Source organism: Salvelinus fontinalis, chromosome 3 (assembly GCF_029448725.1).
Source record: "Salvelinus fontinalis isolate EN_2023a chromosome 3, ASM2944872v1, whole genome shotgun sequence".
NCBI classification, from domain to species: Eukaryota; Metazoa; Chordata; class Actinopteri; order Salmoniformes; family Salmonidae; genus Salvelinus; species Salvelinus fontinalis.
In genome coordinates this window covers 54,528,473-54,546,080 of record NC_074667.1, presented here as the reverse complement: position 1 = coordinate 54,546,080, position 17,608 = coordinate 54,528,473, and the positions used below count along the sequence as shown (strand labels likewise).

Below are 17,608 nucleotides of genomic sequence, written 5' to 3'. Positions count from 1 at the left end.
AGGATATTGCTGCCAGTAAGGTTGCACCTAAATCAACCATTTATCGGATCATTAAGAACTTCGAGGAGAGCGGTTCAATTGTTTTGAAGAAGGCTTCAGGGCACCCAAAAAAGTCCAGCAAGCGCCAGGACCGTCTCCTAAAGTTGATTCAGCTGCGGGATCGGGGCACCACTAGTACAGAGCTTGCTCAGGAATGGCAGCAGGCAGGTGTGAGTGCATCTGCACGCACAGTGAGGTAAAGACTTTTGGAGGATGGTCTGGTGTCAAGAAGGGCAGCAAAGAAGCCACTTCTCTCCGGGAAAAACATCAGGGACAGACTGATATTCTGCAAAAGGTACAGGGATTGGACTGCTGAGGACTGGGGTAAAGTCATTTTCTCTGATGAATCCCCTTTCCGATTGTTTGGGGCATCCGGAAAAACGCTTGTCTGGAGAAGACGAGGTGAGCGCTACCATCAGTCCTGTGTCATGCCAACAGTAAAGCATCCTGAGACCATTCATGTGTGGGGTTGCTTCTCAGCAAAGGGAGTGGGCTCACTCACAATTTTGCCTAAGAACACAGCCATGAATAAAGAATGGTACCAACACATCCTCCGAGAGCAACTTCTCCCAACCATCCAGGAACAGTTTGGTGACGAACAATGCCTTTTCCAGCATGATGGAGCACCTTGCCATAAGGCAAACGTGATAACTAAGTGGCTCGGGGAACAAAACATTGATACTTTGGGTCCATGGCAAGGAAACTCCCAAGACCTTAATCCCATTGAGAACTTGTGGTCAATCCTCAAGAGGCGGGTGGACAAACAAAACCCCACAAACTCCAAGCATTGATTATACAAGAATGGGCTGCCATCAGTCAGGATGTGGCCCAGATGTTAATTGACAGCATGCCAGGGCGAATTGCAGAGGTCTTGAAAAAGAAGGGTCAACACTGCAAATATTGACCCTTTGCATCAACTTCATGTAATTGTCAATAAAAGCCTTTGACACTTATGAAATGCTTGTAATTATACTTCAGTATTCCATAGTAACATCTGACAAAAATATATAAAGACAGTGAAGCAGCAAACTTTGTGGAAATTAATATTTGTGTCATTCTCAAAACGTTTGGCCACGACTGTACACAGCCCATCTGTAAATAGTAACCCAACTACCTCATCCCCATATTGTTATTTATTTTTTTGCTCTTGCTGCACCCCAGTATCTTTACTTTCACATCATCATCTGCACATCTATCACTCCAGTGTTAATGCTTAATTGTAATTATTTTGCCACTATGGCCTATTTTTTGCCATATCTCCCTAATCTTACTACATTTGCACACACTGTACATAGATTTTTCTGTTGTGTTATTGACTTAACGTTTGCTTATCCCATGTAACTCTGTATTGTTGTTTTTGTCTTACTGCTTTGCTTTATCTTGGCCAGGTCGTAGTTGTAAATGAGAACTTGTTCTCAACTGGCCTACCTGGTTAAATAAAGGTTAAATAAAATAAAACAATTAAAAATAACTAATGCCCATTCTCCCAATATATCACTGTTATTGATGACCTGTGCCCATTCTAGTCCCGTAACGACACTTGAGTATGTAGGCCAGACAGGAATCGAGTGACTTGTTTGCTCCATAGTAAAGCAGATGCGAAATGGTGACATCATTACTTATTTTGTGACAATGCCTAATGTTTCTTTGCATTGGAGGGGGGCACTCAAAGAGGCTTATGCACTGAGGATAATTACTGTAGATGGCACTGATAATAGGAACCAGAGTGATTTACAATGGTGGGATGAAGACTCCAAGGTCTCAGGATGCTCCTCCTCTGACCCCTGAAGGACCCTGCTTCCCCTTCTCTCCCCGCCAGTGTGGTACATTAATAACCTATCACTAACATGAAGCCAGAGAGCAGAGAGAGAGGTGAAGTTCATGCTGTCCAAGCCAAGGACAGATGCACAGCAGACAGACCTGCTCTAACCCTGTCATAGACCCAAAGTCTATCTGGTGAAGCATTCCAGCTCAGAGCCACTGATCTCAATGCTGTGGACAATGCCAAAGGATCCAGTGGACTACCTCTGTTGGACCTTAGTTTAGTCCATGGCGGATGTTCTCCCTGTCTTCCTTTCTACTGCAGTACTATAAGATGCGTCTGTTGATACTCTGAGTTGTTATGAAGGGTTTCTGTCTCAGTCCCCTCTGCCCTGGTATTTATAGATGCTTTCACTGGAATGCTGGTGCTAAAACATTTGCATAATGATGTTATGCTACATTTAAACGGCTTATGATGTAGTTCCACAACAGAGGTGTGAATGAGGTCTGGCCATCAGTTCAGATGAAAGGTCATTTTAAAGGGATATTGTACTGCAACAGGAAAATAATACACTTTACTCTTTGTTTGTGCGTTTATGGAAATCCTTCAATTGTTTTGTTTAAACCCTGTCTAAAACCACAGAGTATTCTGCGTGTTCTGTTTTGGAGATTAGCGGGGATTTCAATAGTCAGCTGCTGTGGTAGAGAACAGTTGTGTTGGCCGGTTAACCCTCTCTACACCCCTGACCCAGAGGCATAGGACAGCTAGTATCAGGGTCTGTATCTCACAGATTACAGGTGTTGACTAGTGACAAATGGGACACTGCTCAGCTGCAAACCAGTGGATCATCGTTCATCCTGTCACTGTCCCCAAGAGATACAGGGTATCGTCTTGAAGGAGCCATTATTGTGATGGATGGAACATTGTGTGTGCATGGACCTATGTTGAACTCAATATACTGCTGGGTGTATAAGAAAACAACAGCAACCATGGAACTCCACTCCACACATCGAGAGAGAGAGATCTATTATTTAAAAATGTTTGTTTTTGCCTTGTTGCAGGAAGTGGATTTGTACAGAACCAACATCCAGGACAAGCTTGGGTTGACTGTCTGCTACAGGACTGACGATGAGGACGAGACTGGGATCTATGTCAGTGAGGTATGTAGCACATCTGCAGCCATGGCCAGATACAGACATCATTAAAGAAAAGAGACAAGCCCTTTCCCCTTGGTGCCCCTCCCTGGCATACTGTTGTCACGGTTAGGATGTAAAGAAGAAGAAGGTGCTGGTTGGATAGAACTTCATGTATCATCTTATGGTCACTAAAGTAACAGACAGTACACCTCTGAATTAAGAATATCAAAACCTGCAGATAAGAACTGTATTTTCTTTATGCTGTGTCTTTCCTCTGTGACTGAAAGTCTGCTTGAAATGAAAACATGCTCTGCGCTGTTTCTTTAGATTGACCCAAACAGCATCGCTGCAAAGGATGGCAGGATCAGAGAGGGAGATAGAATTATCCAAGTAAGGATGAACATTCTCAGTACTTACAAGGAACTTTATAATAATATATTGTGCATGACCATTTCGGAGCCCAACTCTGATTCCATTCCTCTACTTCTCTATTTAGATCAATGGAATTGAGATCCAGAACCGAGAGGATGCTGTGGCTTTGTTGACCAGTGAGGAGAATCAGAATGTATGCCTACTGGTAGCCAGACCAGAGATCCAGGTAATCTCACCACCCACCTCCTAGACCCTCTCTAGTACTAGGCATGTATAAACTCTATTAATTAGTCTGTTTCCTGAGTTGTACTGTAGCCTTAATTGGAAGAGACTAACATCCTCCTCCCTCTCCCTCCTGTCCCCTGTGTCCTAGCTGGATGAGGGTTGGATGGATGACGACAGGAATGACTTCCTGGATGACCTCCACATGGACATGCTGGAGCAGCAGCACCACCAGGCCATGCAGTTCACCGCCAGCATGCTGCAGCAGGTACGGTACAGTAGCCAGCATAGAGCCCCTCCGCACTGTAGACACACACAGTACACACAGCGTGAGTCAACAAGATGGCTCGATCAATCATAGATTCACATATGCTCACCTGCATGTTGCTGAAGATCAGCCAATTCCATACAGGGTAACATATGCTCAGTTGCCATAATGGCCCACAGTACTCTACCTACTGAAATGTAGTAGCAGTGATGTGGGTAGGTTCACATAGTCAATGATAAGTACAGAGAAAACGAATAATGTGGGCCATTATGGGGCCAAACTAATAATGTGTGTTAAAAGGTGATAAAATTATTTATCCTATTGTCTGGTGTTGCAGAAGAAGCATGAGGAGGATGGTGGAACAACGGACACAGCCACCCTGTTGTCCAACCACCACGAGAAGGACAGTGGGGTTGGCCGCACCGACGAGAGCACGCGCACCGACGAGAGCACGCGCAACGACGAGAGCTCGGAGCAGGAGAACCTGGGGGATGACCAGACTACAGCCTCCAACACACTGGGCAGCCGCAGGAAGCTGACCTACAGCCAGGACACCCTGGGCAGCACTGACCTGCCTTTCAGTAGTGAGTCCTTCATCTCTGCAGACTACGACCATGCTGACTTCCTGGGTATCCCCGCCGATGAGTGTGAGCGCTTCCGAGAGCTCCTGGAGTTGAAGTGCCAGGTGAGGAGCGTGGGGGCCCCCCATGGCCTGTACTGCCAGAGTGCCAGGGCCGGAAGGGCCGAAGAGGGGGTGGACAAGGAGCTGGAGCTGCTGAACGAGGAGCTGCACAGCATTGAGCTTGAGTGCCTCAACATCGTCCGGGCCCACAAGATGCAGCAGCTAAGGGAGCAGTATCGCGAGGCGTGGATGCTGCACAACAGCGGCTTCCGCAACTACAACACCAGCATCGATGCGCGCCGCCACGAGCTTTCCGATATTAACGAGCTGCCCGAGAAGTCAGACAAGGACAGCTCCAGTGCCTACAACACTGGAGAGAGCTGTCGCAGCACCCCCCTCACCCTGGAGCTGTCCCCAGACAACTCCCTCCGAAGGGGGGAAGAGATCCAGGGCGAGGCCGGGGCCTACAGCAGTGCAGGGCTCAACAACAGGATCCTCAAGCCCCTGCTGTCTCCTGTCCAAGAGGCTGATGGCCCCAGCAGAATCAGGCCGTCGTCCTCTAAGGAGTCTGAGTTTGGCCTGCAGGCAGAGGAGAAGGAACATAAGCTGGGAGAGTCTACTCACAAGCTGGCCCAGCCCCGCTCCCCGTACAAACATGCCCACATCCCGGCCCATGCCCAGCACTACCAGAGCTACATGCAGCTGATCCAGCAGAAGTCTGCCGTGGAGTACGCCCAGAGCCAAATGAGCCTGGTCAGTCTGGTCAGCCAAGGTGACCCTGTGACCCCCAGAGACATGCTGGAGCCCAAGAAGGAGTGGAAGGTGAAGATCCGCAGTGATGGCACACGCTACATCACCAAGAGGCCCATCAGGGACAAGCTACTGAAGGAGCGCGCCTTGCGTATCCGCGAGGAGCGCAGCGGCATGACCACAGACGACGACGCCTTCAGCGAGCTGAAGATCGGGCGGTACTGGAGCAAAGAGGAGAGGAAGCAGCACGCGGTGCGCGCCAAGGAACAGAAGCAGCGCCGCCAGTTCATGAAGCAGAGCCGCGCTGACTGCCTGAAGGAACAGGCCAGCCTGGATGACGACAAGAAGGAGCCCAATATCATTGAGCTGAGCCACAAAAAGATGATGAAAAAGAGGAACAAGAAAATCTTTGACAATTGGATGACTATCCAAGAACTTTTAACCCACGGTGCTAAGTCGCCTGACGGCACGCGAGTGTACAACTCCCTCCTGTCTGTCACCACAGTGTAGACAGGACAGGCCAGGCCTGGGGTGTAATGTACTGTAAATAGGACACTACCGATTGGGGTAGCGATTTCTGCCTCGTTCAATGTGGCAACATTTTGTAAATATAAAACAGGTAAAGCCTTTCTGAAGGACCTTTTGGCCCCTGTGGGCGGTTGAGAGACACTTGGATGTGTTCCATGGATGGACTTTGAAGATGATTATTGATAGGATAAGGATGATATAAGACTGTTTTCAAATGCTTTCAATAACTTTCCCACTGGGCACATTTCCCACTGGGCATTTTGGTTCAACGTAATTTCATTGAAATGACGTTGACTCAACCAGTGTGTGCCCAGTGAGTTTCTACCTTTGTTCTGTGTCAAGACCGTTTGTCATAAGTAAAGAGCAGCCAACATTTACATATTTTTTTGTTTTATTACGTTTTTAACAAGTATCTCTTATCAGTATTTTACTGTTATACACTATACAGTGCCTTCGGAAAGTATTCAGACCCATTGACATTTTGTTACGTTACAGCCTTATTCTAAAATGTATTAAATATTTTTTTCCCCTCATCAATCTACACCCCATAATGACACAGCCAAAACAGGGGTTTAGAAATGTTTGCTAATTTATCAAATAAAAAAAACAGATATCACATTTACATAAGTATTCAGACCCTTTACTCAGTACTTTGTTGAAGCACCTTTGGGAGCAATTACAGCCTCGAGTCTTCTTGGATATGATGCTATAAGTTTGGCACACCTGTATTTGGGGAGTGCTTCCCCTTCTTCTCTGCAGATCCTCTCAAGCTCTGTCAGGTTAGATGGGGAGCGTCGCTGCACAGCTATTTTAAGGTCTCTCCAGAGATGTTCGATTGGGTCCAAGTCCGGGCTCTGGCTGGGCCACTCAAGGACATTCAGAGACTTGTCCCGAAGCTACTTCTGCATTGTCCTGGCTGTGTGCTTAGGGTCATTGTTCTGTTGGAAGGTGAACCATCACCCCAGTCTAAGGTCCTGAATGCTCTGGAGAAGGTTTTCATCAAGGATCTCTCTGTACTTTGCTCCATTCAGCTTTGCCTCAATCCTGACTAGTCTCCCAGTCCCTGAAAAACATCCCCACACTATGATGCTGCCACCGCCATGCTTCACCGTAGAGATGGTGCCAGGTTTCCTCCAGACGTGATGCTTGGCATTCAGACCAAAGAGTTCAGTCTTGGTTTCATCAGACCAGAGAATCTTGTTTCTCGTGGTCTGAGAGTCTTTGTGCCTTTTGGCAAACTCCAAGCGGGCTGTCATGTGCCTTTTACTGAGGAGTGGCTTCCGTCTGGCCACTCTAGCACAAAGGCCTGATTGGTGGAGTGCTGCAGATATGGTTGTCCTTCTGGAAGGTTCTCCCATCTCCACAGGGGAACTCTGGAGCTCTGTCAGTGACCATTGGGTTCTTGGTCACCTCCCTGACCAAGGCCCTTCTCCCCCGATTGCTTAGTTTGCCTAGGCAGCCAACTCTAGGAAGAGTCTTGGTCGTTCCAAACTTCTTCCATTTAAGAATTATGGAGGCCACGGTTTTCTTGGGGACCTTCAATGCTGCAGAAATGTTTTGATACCCTTCCCCAGATCTGTGCCTCAACACAATCCTGTCTTGGAGCTCTTAGGGACAGTTCCTTCGACCTCATGGCTTGGTTTTTGTCTGACATGCACTGTCAACTGTGGGACCTTATATAGACAGGTGTGTGCCTTTCCAAATCATGTCAATTCAATTACATTTACCACAGGTGGACTACAATGAAGTTGTACAAACGTCAATGGAAACAGGATGCACCTAAGCTCAATTTTGAGACTTTATAGCAAAGTGTCTGAATACTTATGTAAATAAGGTATGTTTTTTTCGCTTTGTCATTATGGGGTATTCTGTGTAGATTGCTGAGGATTATATATTTTTTTAATCAATTTTAGAATACGGCTGTAACGTAACAAAATGTGGAAAAAGTCAAGGCGTCTGAATACTTTCCGAAGTCACTGTGTATGCAAAAGTATGGGGACACCCTTTCAAATGAGTGGATTCGGCTATATCAGCCACACCCGTTGCTGAGAGGTGTATAAAATTGAGCACACAGACATGCAATCTCTATAGACAAGCATTGGCAGGACAATGGCCCATACTGAAGAGCTCAGTGACTTTCAATGTGGCACAGTCATAGGATGCCACCTTTCCAACAAGCCAGTTTATCAAATTTCTGCCCTGCTAGAGCTGCCCCGGTCAACTGTAAGTGCTGTGATAATGAAGTGGAAACGTCTAGGAGCAACAACGGCTCAGCCGTGAAGTGGAAGGCCACACAAGCTCACGGAACGGTACCGCCGAGTGCTGAAGTGCGTGGCGCGCAAAAATTGTCTGTCCACGGTTGTAACACTCACTACCAAATTCCAAACTGCCTCTGGAAGCAACGTCAGCACAATAACTGTTCGTCGGGAGCTTCATTAAATGGGTTTCCATGGCCGTGCAGCCCCACACAAGCCTAAGATCACCATGTGCAATGATAAGTGTCAGCTGGAGTGATGTAAAGCTCGTCGCCATTGGACTCTGGAGCAGTGTAAACACGTTCTCTGGAGTGATGAATCATGCTTCTCCATCTGGCAGTCCAACGGACAAATCTGCGATTGTCGGATGCCAGGAGAACGCTACCTGCCCCAATGCATAGTGCCAACTGTAAAGTTTGGTGGAGGAGGAATAATGGTCTGGGGCTGTTTTTCATGGTTTGAACTAGGCCCCTTAGTTCCAGTGAATGGAAATCTTAACACAACAGCATATTTTGACATTCTATATGATTCTGTGCTTCCAACTTTGTGGCAACAGTTTGGGGAAGGTCTCTTCCTGTTTCAGCATGACAATGCCCCCGTGCACAAAGCGAGGTCCATAAAGAAATGGTTTGTCGAGATTGGTGTGGAAGAACTTGACTGACCTGCACAGAGCCCTGACCTCAACCCAATCGAACACCTTTGGGAGGAATTGGAACGCTGACTGCGAGCCTGGCCTAATCGCCCAACATCAGTGCCCGACCTCACTAATGCTCTTATGGCTGAATGGAAGCAAGTCCCCGCAGCAATGTTCCAACATCTAGTGGAAAGCCTTCCCAGAAGAGTGGATGCTGTTATTACAGCAACTCCATATTAATGCCCAAGATTTTGGAATGAGATGTTCGTCAAGCAGGTGTCCACATACTTTTGGGAATGTAGTGTACATAACTTCTGCTTATTGAAATAAAGACATAAATATTTAGCTTCAAGGTCAGCACATAATCCGCAAAATACTTTTGTAAATGTAACTCAACCTCAGTTTTTTTTTTTTACAAAACACTTTTTAGTTATTGAAGATCTCAATGGGTGCTGTTTTTAAAAAGTTATACAACCAGTGGGTATCATCTGTTACATATTCTACCTTCAAGAAGATATATTATGTATGTATCAGGATAGAGGTAAACTGTCACACATTTTTTTAAATCAAGATCTTTCTGTGTTATTGTTGAAGCACATTGTAGTCGCCTTACCTTCGTAGGACTCCAAATGACACAGCTTAACAAATCCTTACTTAGCCACCCAATTTGATGTCTTGTAAAATGAGAGAAATAATAAATTATTGTTTTATATTTGATGAGCTTTCAAACACTGGTGTGGGATTGTTAATTGACCTACTGAGTCAGTGTGGGTAGATGGCAGGTGAGTAAAGGAGAGAACAACTCATATACAGCATCAGCCTGCTGTAGAAGCTCTGAAGATGCATGTCTAATGTGCTATGGGAAATGGTATCCTACATTCAAAATTCAGGATTTCAATACAAAATGAAAAATTTGATGGAGTATTAGCGAACATACAATAGCCTGACAATTCATGGCATTGTTCTTTTCAGCTACTGACTATAATCTCAGCTGAGGTCCATAATAAGGCTAAAGTCCCTCACCATCCCAGACAGATGAGGGCCATTCGTTTGAACAGAGGAGGAAGGATACTGAGTAGGGTCTCAATTTGGTTATTTATTTTTTTACCTTTATTTGACTAGGCAAGTCAGTTAAGAACAAATTCTTATGTACAATGACGGCCTAGGAACAGTGGGTTAACTCCCTTGTTCAGGGGCAGAACGACAGATTTTTACCTTGCCAGCTTGGGGATTCAATGTAGCAACCTTTCGGTTACTGGCCTAACGCTCTAACCACTAGGCTACCTGCCGAATGAGTAAGGATTGCAAAGAACTATAAGGACTTTTTTTAAATTTATTCCCGTTTTCATACTTTTCCTCAGTTTAAATACAGCTAAACTATTGGCCAAAAGGCAATGTTGTCCTGCCACTGCACTGCTGTTATGCCCCAAGTCTAACAACACCCTATTACTAATAATAGTCATGGTGTGGATTGAACCTGCCGTCGGAGATGCCCTGCACTTGTCCACAGACTGCTGAGCAGATTCAGAGGAAGAGATGATATTTGATTTGAAAGAATAGTACTACAGTCCTTATCTGCTTATAGGGATACAAGACAACTCATCCCGTCTTGAAATGTCATTAACCAATATCGGCAAGGGGGATTTGTCCGTGTTACTGAATCTCCATTGTCTAGGGGGGCATAAAGTCTGAGGAATCATAGCTGAGTGGTGTCCACACTTGACTGACCACTCCACCCAGGAGCCACTGACTGACCCACCCTGACCCCCATCTACCCCACACTTCTCCCCCACAGACTGACAACTCCACCCAGGAGCCACTGACTGACCCACCCTGACCCCCATCTACCCCACACTTCTCCCCCAGACTGACAACTCCACCCAGGGGCCACTGACTGACCCACCCTGACCCCCATCTACCCCACACTTCTCCCCCAGACTGACAACTCCACCCAGGGGCCACTGACTGACCCACCCTGACCCTCATCTCCCCCACAGACTGACCGTTCCACCCAGGGGCCAGTGACTGACTCACCCTGACCCCTATCTCCCCCACACTTCTCCCCCACACTTCTCCACTACACTTCTCACACACAATCCTCACAGAAAGAACCCAACTCCCAGAGAAGTTAACAGAGTCTCTTGAGTTACCGCTGTCAATTAGAAAACAGAACAGAGGCGTATGAAATGTGTCAGTGCATGAATGATATACAACTTTACAATAATACATCTGTCTATCAGAGATTATTTGGTCTGTCAAATACCTTTGACCGTCACAGACCAGTGATAGATTAAGATACTGGAGAAATATTCTATGTTGATACAGACACTAAAGTCAAGCCTGTGGACACTGATCTGACTCTGTGCTTGTCTATCCATGTCTCCATGAGCCTTATTGTCACACTGTCTTGGATGTTTGAGTGCATCTCAGTGCGCCACGGGTTGGTGTCTATGTCCCAGACTGCATCACTTAAAGGGGATGATTATGATGATAAGAGTAGCCCAGGGAGCAGGCTCAGGCACTTCCTCTATGTCAACTGGAATGTAATGGATTGCTCCTCCTTAAGCCTCAGAGAGCCCAAGCTCTATGATTTATGTCTGGGTACAAGGCTGTGTACACACTCCTTTAATGGGAGATAACAATTTGGCATGCAAGGCAAACAAAAAGCTCTTACAATCAATTGTGGGCCGTCCCCTCTTGATGCAGGGAGATTATTCCATCACACACTTGGCTTTGTTGCCCCTGTGTTTTTATGGGGTTTTCTCTTCAGAATGAGTGAAAGTGTTCCGTTATTCATTCGTTGGTTGTCCTCCCCTGTTTGAGCTGGAGAACTGCTTGCTCTGTTCCGTTTAAATGGCAGCGAAGAGAAAGGCTGACATTCCAATGTAATCATCCATTAAGTGATAAGGCTGGTGCTCTATTGCCTGGCTGGCTGGTGGTGCAGCTGAGGCTGCTGTTTAAATTCTTCAGGGTGAGAGGAATGGTCTTACTGAAACAACGGCAGTTAGACCAGAGCATACATACTGGAGTTTCTGGTGGCCTTTTTGGTCTGACTATTTACTTACTGCAGGTGGATATAAGACTATGAAAATGCTATGGCCATTTTCTTAATTCCTTCCCAGGTGGGCATTTGAGTGACCCACATTATGTGAAAGGACAACTACTAACTAAAGGATGGGTGTGTTTTGTTATGTAGTTTTATATTGAGTATGATATCCCTCTATCTGAACAGTCTAAATTAGACAAATATTTGATAAATAAAAACGAAAATCGTAACACAATAAAAACAATAATGAGGCTATATGGGACTACAGGTACCAAGTCAATGTGCAGGGGTACGAGGTAGTTGAGGTAATTGAGATAATACAGTTGTGTGTGTGTGAAAGGCCATCTCACTGTCAACTGTTTATTTTCAGTAAACTTTACATTATTTGTATGAACATAACAACATTCAACAACTGAGACATAAACTGAACAAGTTCCACAGACATGTGATTAACATAAATTGAATAATGTGTCCCTGAACAAGGGGGGGGGTCAAAATCAAAAGTAATAGTCAGTATCTGGTGTGGCCACCAGCTGCATTAAGTACTGCAGTGCATCTCCTCCTCATGGACTGCACCAGACTTGCCAGTTCTTGATGCGAGATGTAACCCCACTCATCCACAAAGGCACCTGCAAGTTCCCGGAAATTTCTGGGGGGAATGGCCCTAGGCCTCACCCTCCAATCCAACAGGTCCCAGATGTGCTCAATGGGATTGAGATCCGGGCTCTTCGCTGGCCATGGCAGAACACTGACATTCCTGTCTTGCAGGAAATCACGCACAGAACGAGCAGTATGGCTGGTGGCATTGTCATGCTGGAGGGTCATGTCAGGATGAGCCAGCAGGAAGGGTACCACATGAGGGAGGAGGATGTCTTCCCTGTAACGCACAGCGTTGAGATTGTCTGCAATGACAACAAGCTCAGTCCGATGATGCTGTGACACACCGCCCCAGACCATGACGGACCCTCCACCTCCAAATCGATCCTGCTCCAGAGTACAGGCCTCGGTGTAACGCTCATTTCTTCGACGATAAACGCGAATCAGACTATCACCCCTGGTGTGACAAAACCGCAACTTGTCAGTGAAGAGCACTTTTTACCAGTCCTGTCTGGTCCAGCACCTATGGGTTTGTGCCCATAGGCGACCTGTACCTGTCCCGCAGGTGTGATGTTCGGATGTACCGATCCTTTGCAGGTGTTGTTACACGTGGTCTGCCACTGCAAGGACGATCAGCTGTCCGTCCTGTCTCCCTGTAACGCTGTCTTAGGCATCTCACAGTACGGACATTGCAATTTATTGCCCTGGCCACATCTGCAGTCCTCATGCCCCCTCGCAGCATGCCTAAGGCACATTCACGCAGATGAGCAGGGACACTGGGCATCTTTCTTTTGGTGTTTTTCAGAGTCAGTAGAAAGGCCTCTTTGGTGTCCTAAGTTTTCATAACTGTGACCTTAATTGCCTACCGTCTGTAAGCTGTTAGTGTCTTAACGACCATTCCACAGGTGCATGTTCATTAATTATTTATGGTTCATTGAACAAGCATGGGAAACAGTGTTTAAACCCTTTACAATGAAGATCTGTGAAGTTATTTGGATCTTTACGAATTATCTTTGAAAGACAGGGTCCTGAAAAAGGAACATTTCTTTTTTTGCTGAGTTTAGGTGCTGTTTATTTCACTTTATCTGAGTTGAGTTCCTTTGCTGAAACAATGTGACCTAAATTAATTGCATATTTTGCAGTTGGTGCTGGCCTTCGGGGGAAGCACAGGGATTGGTAGTAAGCAAAAAGAAACAAGAATTTAGCAGGTGGAGAAAAGCGTATTAGCTGATCCCGAGTGTTGGATTAAAAACAACAAGCTGCTTGATACATGCTGCAAGGAATGCTGTCTGACCCACTTTTTTGTTATTTACATCACAACACAAAGGTGCTGTAACTAACTGCAAAGCTGATCAGGGAGACGCATCAATATTCACACCCTATCACTGGCAGGCCTACCTTGTCCATCTAGAAAAATGTTCTGTAGTGAAAAATATTTAGCAGTAAAGCCATTTCATTTTCTTTGAAATTATATTACTATGCATTCATTATTGATGTACTTTCAGGTGTAGTATTTTCACCTCAAATCAAATTTTATTTCAAATCAAAATCTAAATTTGTCACATGCACCAAATACAACAAGTGTAGGCCTTGCCGTGAAATGCTTACTTACATGCCCTTAACCAACACTGCAGTTCAATAAATAGAGTTAATAAAATATTTACCAAAGAAATGAAAGTAAAAAAATGTACTCAAAAATTAACACAATAAAATTACATATCAATAACGATGCTATATACGGGGGGGCTACCGGTACCGAGTCAATGTGCGGGGGTACAGGTTAGCCGGGGTAATTTGTAAAGTCACTATGCATATAGTAGATAATTGACCATGACCTTGGCTTAATCACGTGTTAGTAAACAGTGAAAACAATCCCTGGAATTAGTGGGATTGCCTGTATGTCTGCGGTGTTGACAGGTAAGGATTTACTATGTCTTAAAGGACCCTTCATTTACCCTGGCTTTATGATATCAAATATCCTGAGTAATATCTGAGAAGCCTTGTGCACACTGGAGAGTCCACATCAGAAGGGAGATGAAGGGTTACATATGCTTCATTTTTAATAATAACACTTTTCGTATCCTATTTCCATGTGAATCAGACATTCATTCCTTTTTACATAGACAATGTCTGCCAAAAATAAAAGCTTCCAATTATAGGGAGCTCTATACTAGGGATTGTTAGTATGTAGTAAGACACCAATTATGTTCCATTTCCATTTCTATGAATGTTTTAAAGGAACCAAATCAATAAATACTGTCTCGAGTACATTTTTCTTCATCCAACCTTGTTCAATCATGCAAAATGGCCAGAATCAGAGCCTGTCCATTTGAAGTGCTGGGAACGATTTCCAACTGCCATTTCCAAAGGTGAGTTAGTCTTTATCATTTCACACAGACGTGGCTGATAACAAGATGTATACTGTTGATTGGCCACCTTCCTTCAATCACTAGACAAACATTATTCACTGAAACTGCACACAGTATTTACAAATATATTACTTTTTCATTTGGTGATTTTGCTATTACACTTAATGTAATGAGTATTCTTTTTATCTGGCAAAAACATATGCCTACTATCACTATAAATATTATCCTCGACAATGAGGATAGAGGACATACAATACCCAAATGCATCACATACATAAAATGAATAATAAAACTTGAACCCTAATAAGCTTTATCACAAACAAAAGGTGGAGCGACAGGAGACACGACCAAGATTAATGACCTAAAATAATATGAGGAAGGGCCTTTTACAAGATTAGATGGAAATGTGTACAAGCCTCCACCATATATTAATGAGTGGTTGGCTGCTGAAAGGTTCTATAATTCAATCTCAAACGGCACAGCCCACTGTCCATCAGATGATATCAATGACTTATTGTATGTTGGCATTTCAATAAACGTAAAAAGCATTGTTTATGGGTAAGTCAGGTGTGCCAATATCAGAATGTACGTTTTCAGTCATTCAATGGTGTAGCCCAGACATCTTTCATTTATGATGATTTGTCTCATGTAATGGAGCAAAGCATAAACTAAATAATTACATGATGAAGAGAAGCATATTATTTAGGTCAAAGGATGCCCCCACCCATCCAGGTATTGTGGTGGAAAACAAAGTTACAGTATATGGTCATATTTCAAACAGTATCACCACCTCCACAGAGTTGTGACAATAACTTTTGGCACTTCCCAATGACAATGCCTTGAATAAGTATCGTTTTTCAACAACTTCACAATGCCTGTTGAGAATATCTCATTTATTTCAACCATTTCTGGTTGCTGAGCCTAGAAGACATACAGCGCTCCATTGAGCATGACAGCAAAGACAGGATTCAAATGTTAATCCAAGAGTCCACCCATGGGCTGATATGCTTCTGCAGCATGAATCCTGTCTTTGCTGTCATGCTCAATGGAGGACTCTGTCACTGGCTTTGTGCTTGATCATTTCGTGCTCCTTGCCATGGTCACACTATAAAGGAGAGATTTATCCAGATAGACAAGTGGTAATGCAGCGTATCAATAACTTCAAATTCCTCAGACACCAAACCCCCATGAAAATAAGGACAAATTTGCTCCCATTAAAATCTCCCTGCCATGGGCTAGGCAGTGAAATGTGAGGAATTTCCTCTGATCAACTTGAAGGAGCAAAGAATTCAAATCTCAGTGTGTGACAAGACTTCACCCAAACAATGTTTTCAATAGTAAAATAAAATAGTAAAAGGGTTAAGAAATATCAGAACAAGCAATGTCAGAGTCTGGAATATAAATATGTGTATAGACAGTGTGGACAGTTTATATGAATAGAAAAGTAGTTAAGTTCAGGGCAGGGTAATGGGTGGAGGCAGGCTAGTGGTGACTATTTAACAGCTTTGATGCACCTGTACTGTCTCCGCCTTATAAATGGTAGCGGGGTGAACAGGCCACTGCTCGGGTGGCTGAGGTCCTTGATGATGTTCTTGGTAGTGGGGTGAAACCATGTTTGATACCATTCCGCTTATTCCGTCCAGCCGTTACCACGAGCCCATCCTCCCCAATTAAGATGCCACCAACCCCCTCTCGTGTGATGTGCTCAGTGTGCAGTCAGGAGAAGCGTTATTTCCTGCCGTTGATTTAGGATACTACCAGCAACCCTAAATGTGACTCAAGATCGATTGTAGCAGTAAATGACCACTGCTCATTGTGCACATTCTTCTTGGAGGCATGTTTGCACAAGCAACAGTCCAATCAATGCATTGCATTTGTCAGTCTGTGTTTACAAGATATTTGTTCATCAAACTACTACCTATGTGATGAAGGACTAGAGTACGAGTGAAGACAATATGGCTAAGTGGACTGATCAACCACGTTTTATCTAATTCAACTCCTAATGATCACGGCATCTGTGTCATTGTGGCACTTTGATAAAGGAAATGGTGTGGTGTATCGTCTGAATACAGTCTGTTCATTTTGTTGCTTTGTGCTTCATACGATGCCTGCTATAACAGTGTGGAGTGCCTAGTACAGGCAGAGTGCTAGAACCATAGGGGGAGTATGCTCCTGGTGAAGTGATGTTCTCCTTTTGAGCTCTCTCATCCCTGTCTCTCCAATGTGGCCTAACGAGCACTTACAGTTACGCAACAGCTAGCCAGGCTAATTCAACAACAGGACACACACACACCAGTGTCTACACGCTCTTACTACCAACGTTACGGACAGATTTGGCTCAGATTTAGCTCCCAGTCACACTTTTACAGCCCAATGCCATGATCAGCACGCCTCTTACAAAATGCCCATAAAAGCCCTGTTAGAAACAAGACCCTTCAGTTCCATTAGCTGGAGTGCCTGGATGAGAAGCACAGAGGGGCCAATGTGCAGACAATTAATGCTCTTCATTACACTGTTGTACTCCTATACAGCAACCTGGTGACAACCCTGGCAATGCTAGCCATCAAAATCAGCACAAAATAGAGCCACTGGTCTAAGATAAGTACCCACTCCTTGTTTTGTAACAGAGTGCTATGCCAGTGCAAGATCCAAACAGTTACCCTATGGTTGTACTCATACCTGCATCATACTTTCCACTGACTTACAGTTGGCTCCAGTGATGCAACTAGTGATGAAATTCCATCATGGTTGTAGCATGAACTGTACAGACGTCATCAACATAAACCCTGTCTCCTTACTCCAAAGGAAGACATTCTATTATCTCAGTACTGTTCTCTTCTTAGTCAGATCGTACATACAAAATATGACATTTTGACACCTAATTTATGTTGTAAAATGTGCTTCAACAAACATGATGACTAGGCAAACTCACAGATTATATAAAACAAAACAAGGAAAGACATGATTGATTTAATTTGTGCTCATTTGCAAACAGCTGCAACACATTT

The 17,608-nt window shown here is 44.6% G+C and overlaps 1 protein-coding gene across 2 annotated transcripts in view; it reads left to right on the top strand.

Moving 5' to 3' along the window:
• LOC129851134 (E3 ubiquitin-protein ligase PDZRN3-B-like) overlaps positions 1-9,317 on the top strand; it is a 131,396-nt gene extending 122,079 nt beyond the window's left edge. For both annotated transcript variants that reach the window (XM_055917440.1, XM_055917441.1), the window contains 5 exons: positions 2,863-2,961; positions 3,265-3,327; positions 3,434-3,535; positions 3,683-3,799; positions 4,137-9,317. In XM_055917440.1, the coding sequence (XP_055773415.1) occupies positions 2,863-2,961; positions 3,265-3,327; positions 3,434-3,535; positions 3,683-3,799; positions 4,137-5,681 (1,926 nt within the window). In that variant the 3' untranslated portion in view covers positions 5,682-9,317. The remainder of the gene's footprint in view (positions 1-2,862; positions 2,962-3,264; positions 3,328-3,433; positions 3,536-3,682; positions 3,800-4,136) is intronic.
• Positions 9,318-17,608: the final 8,291 nt, after the last annotated feature.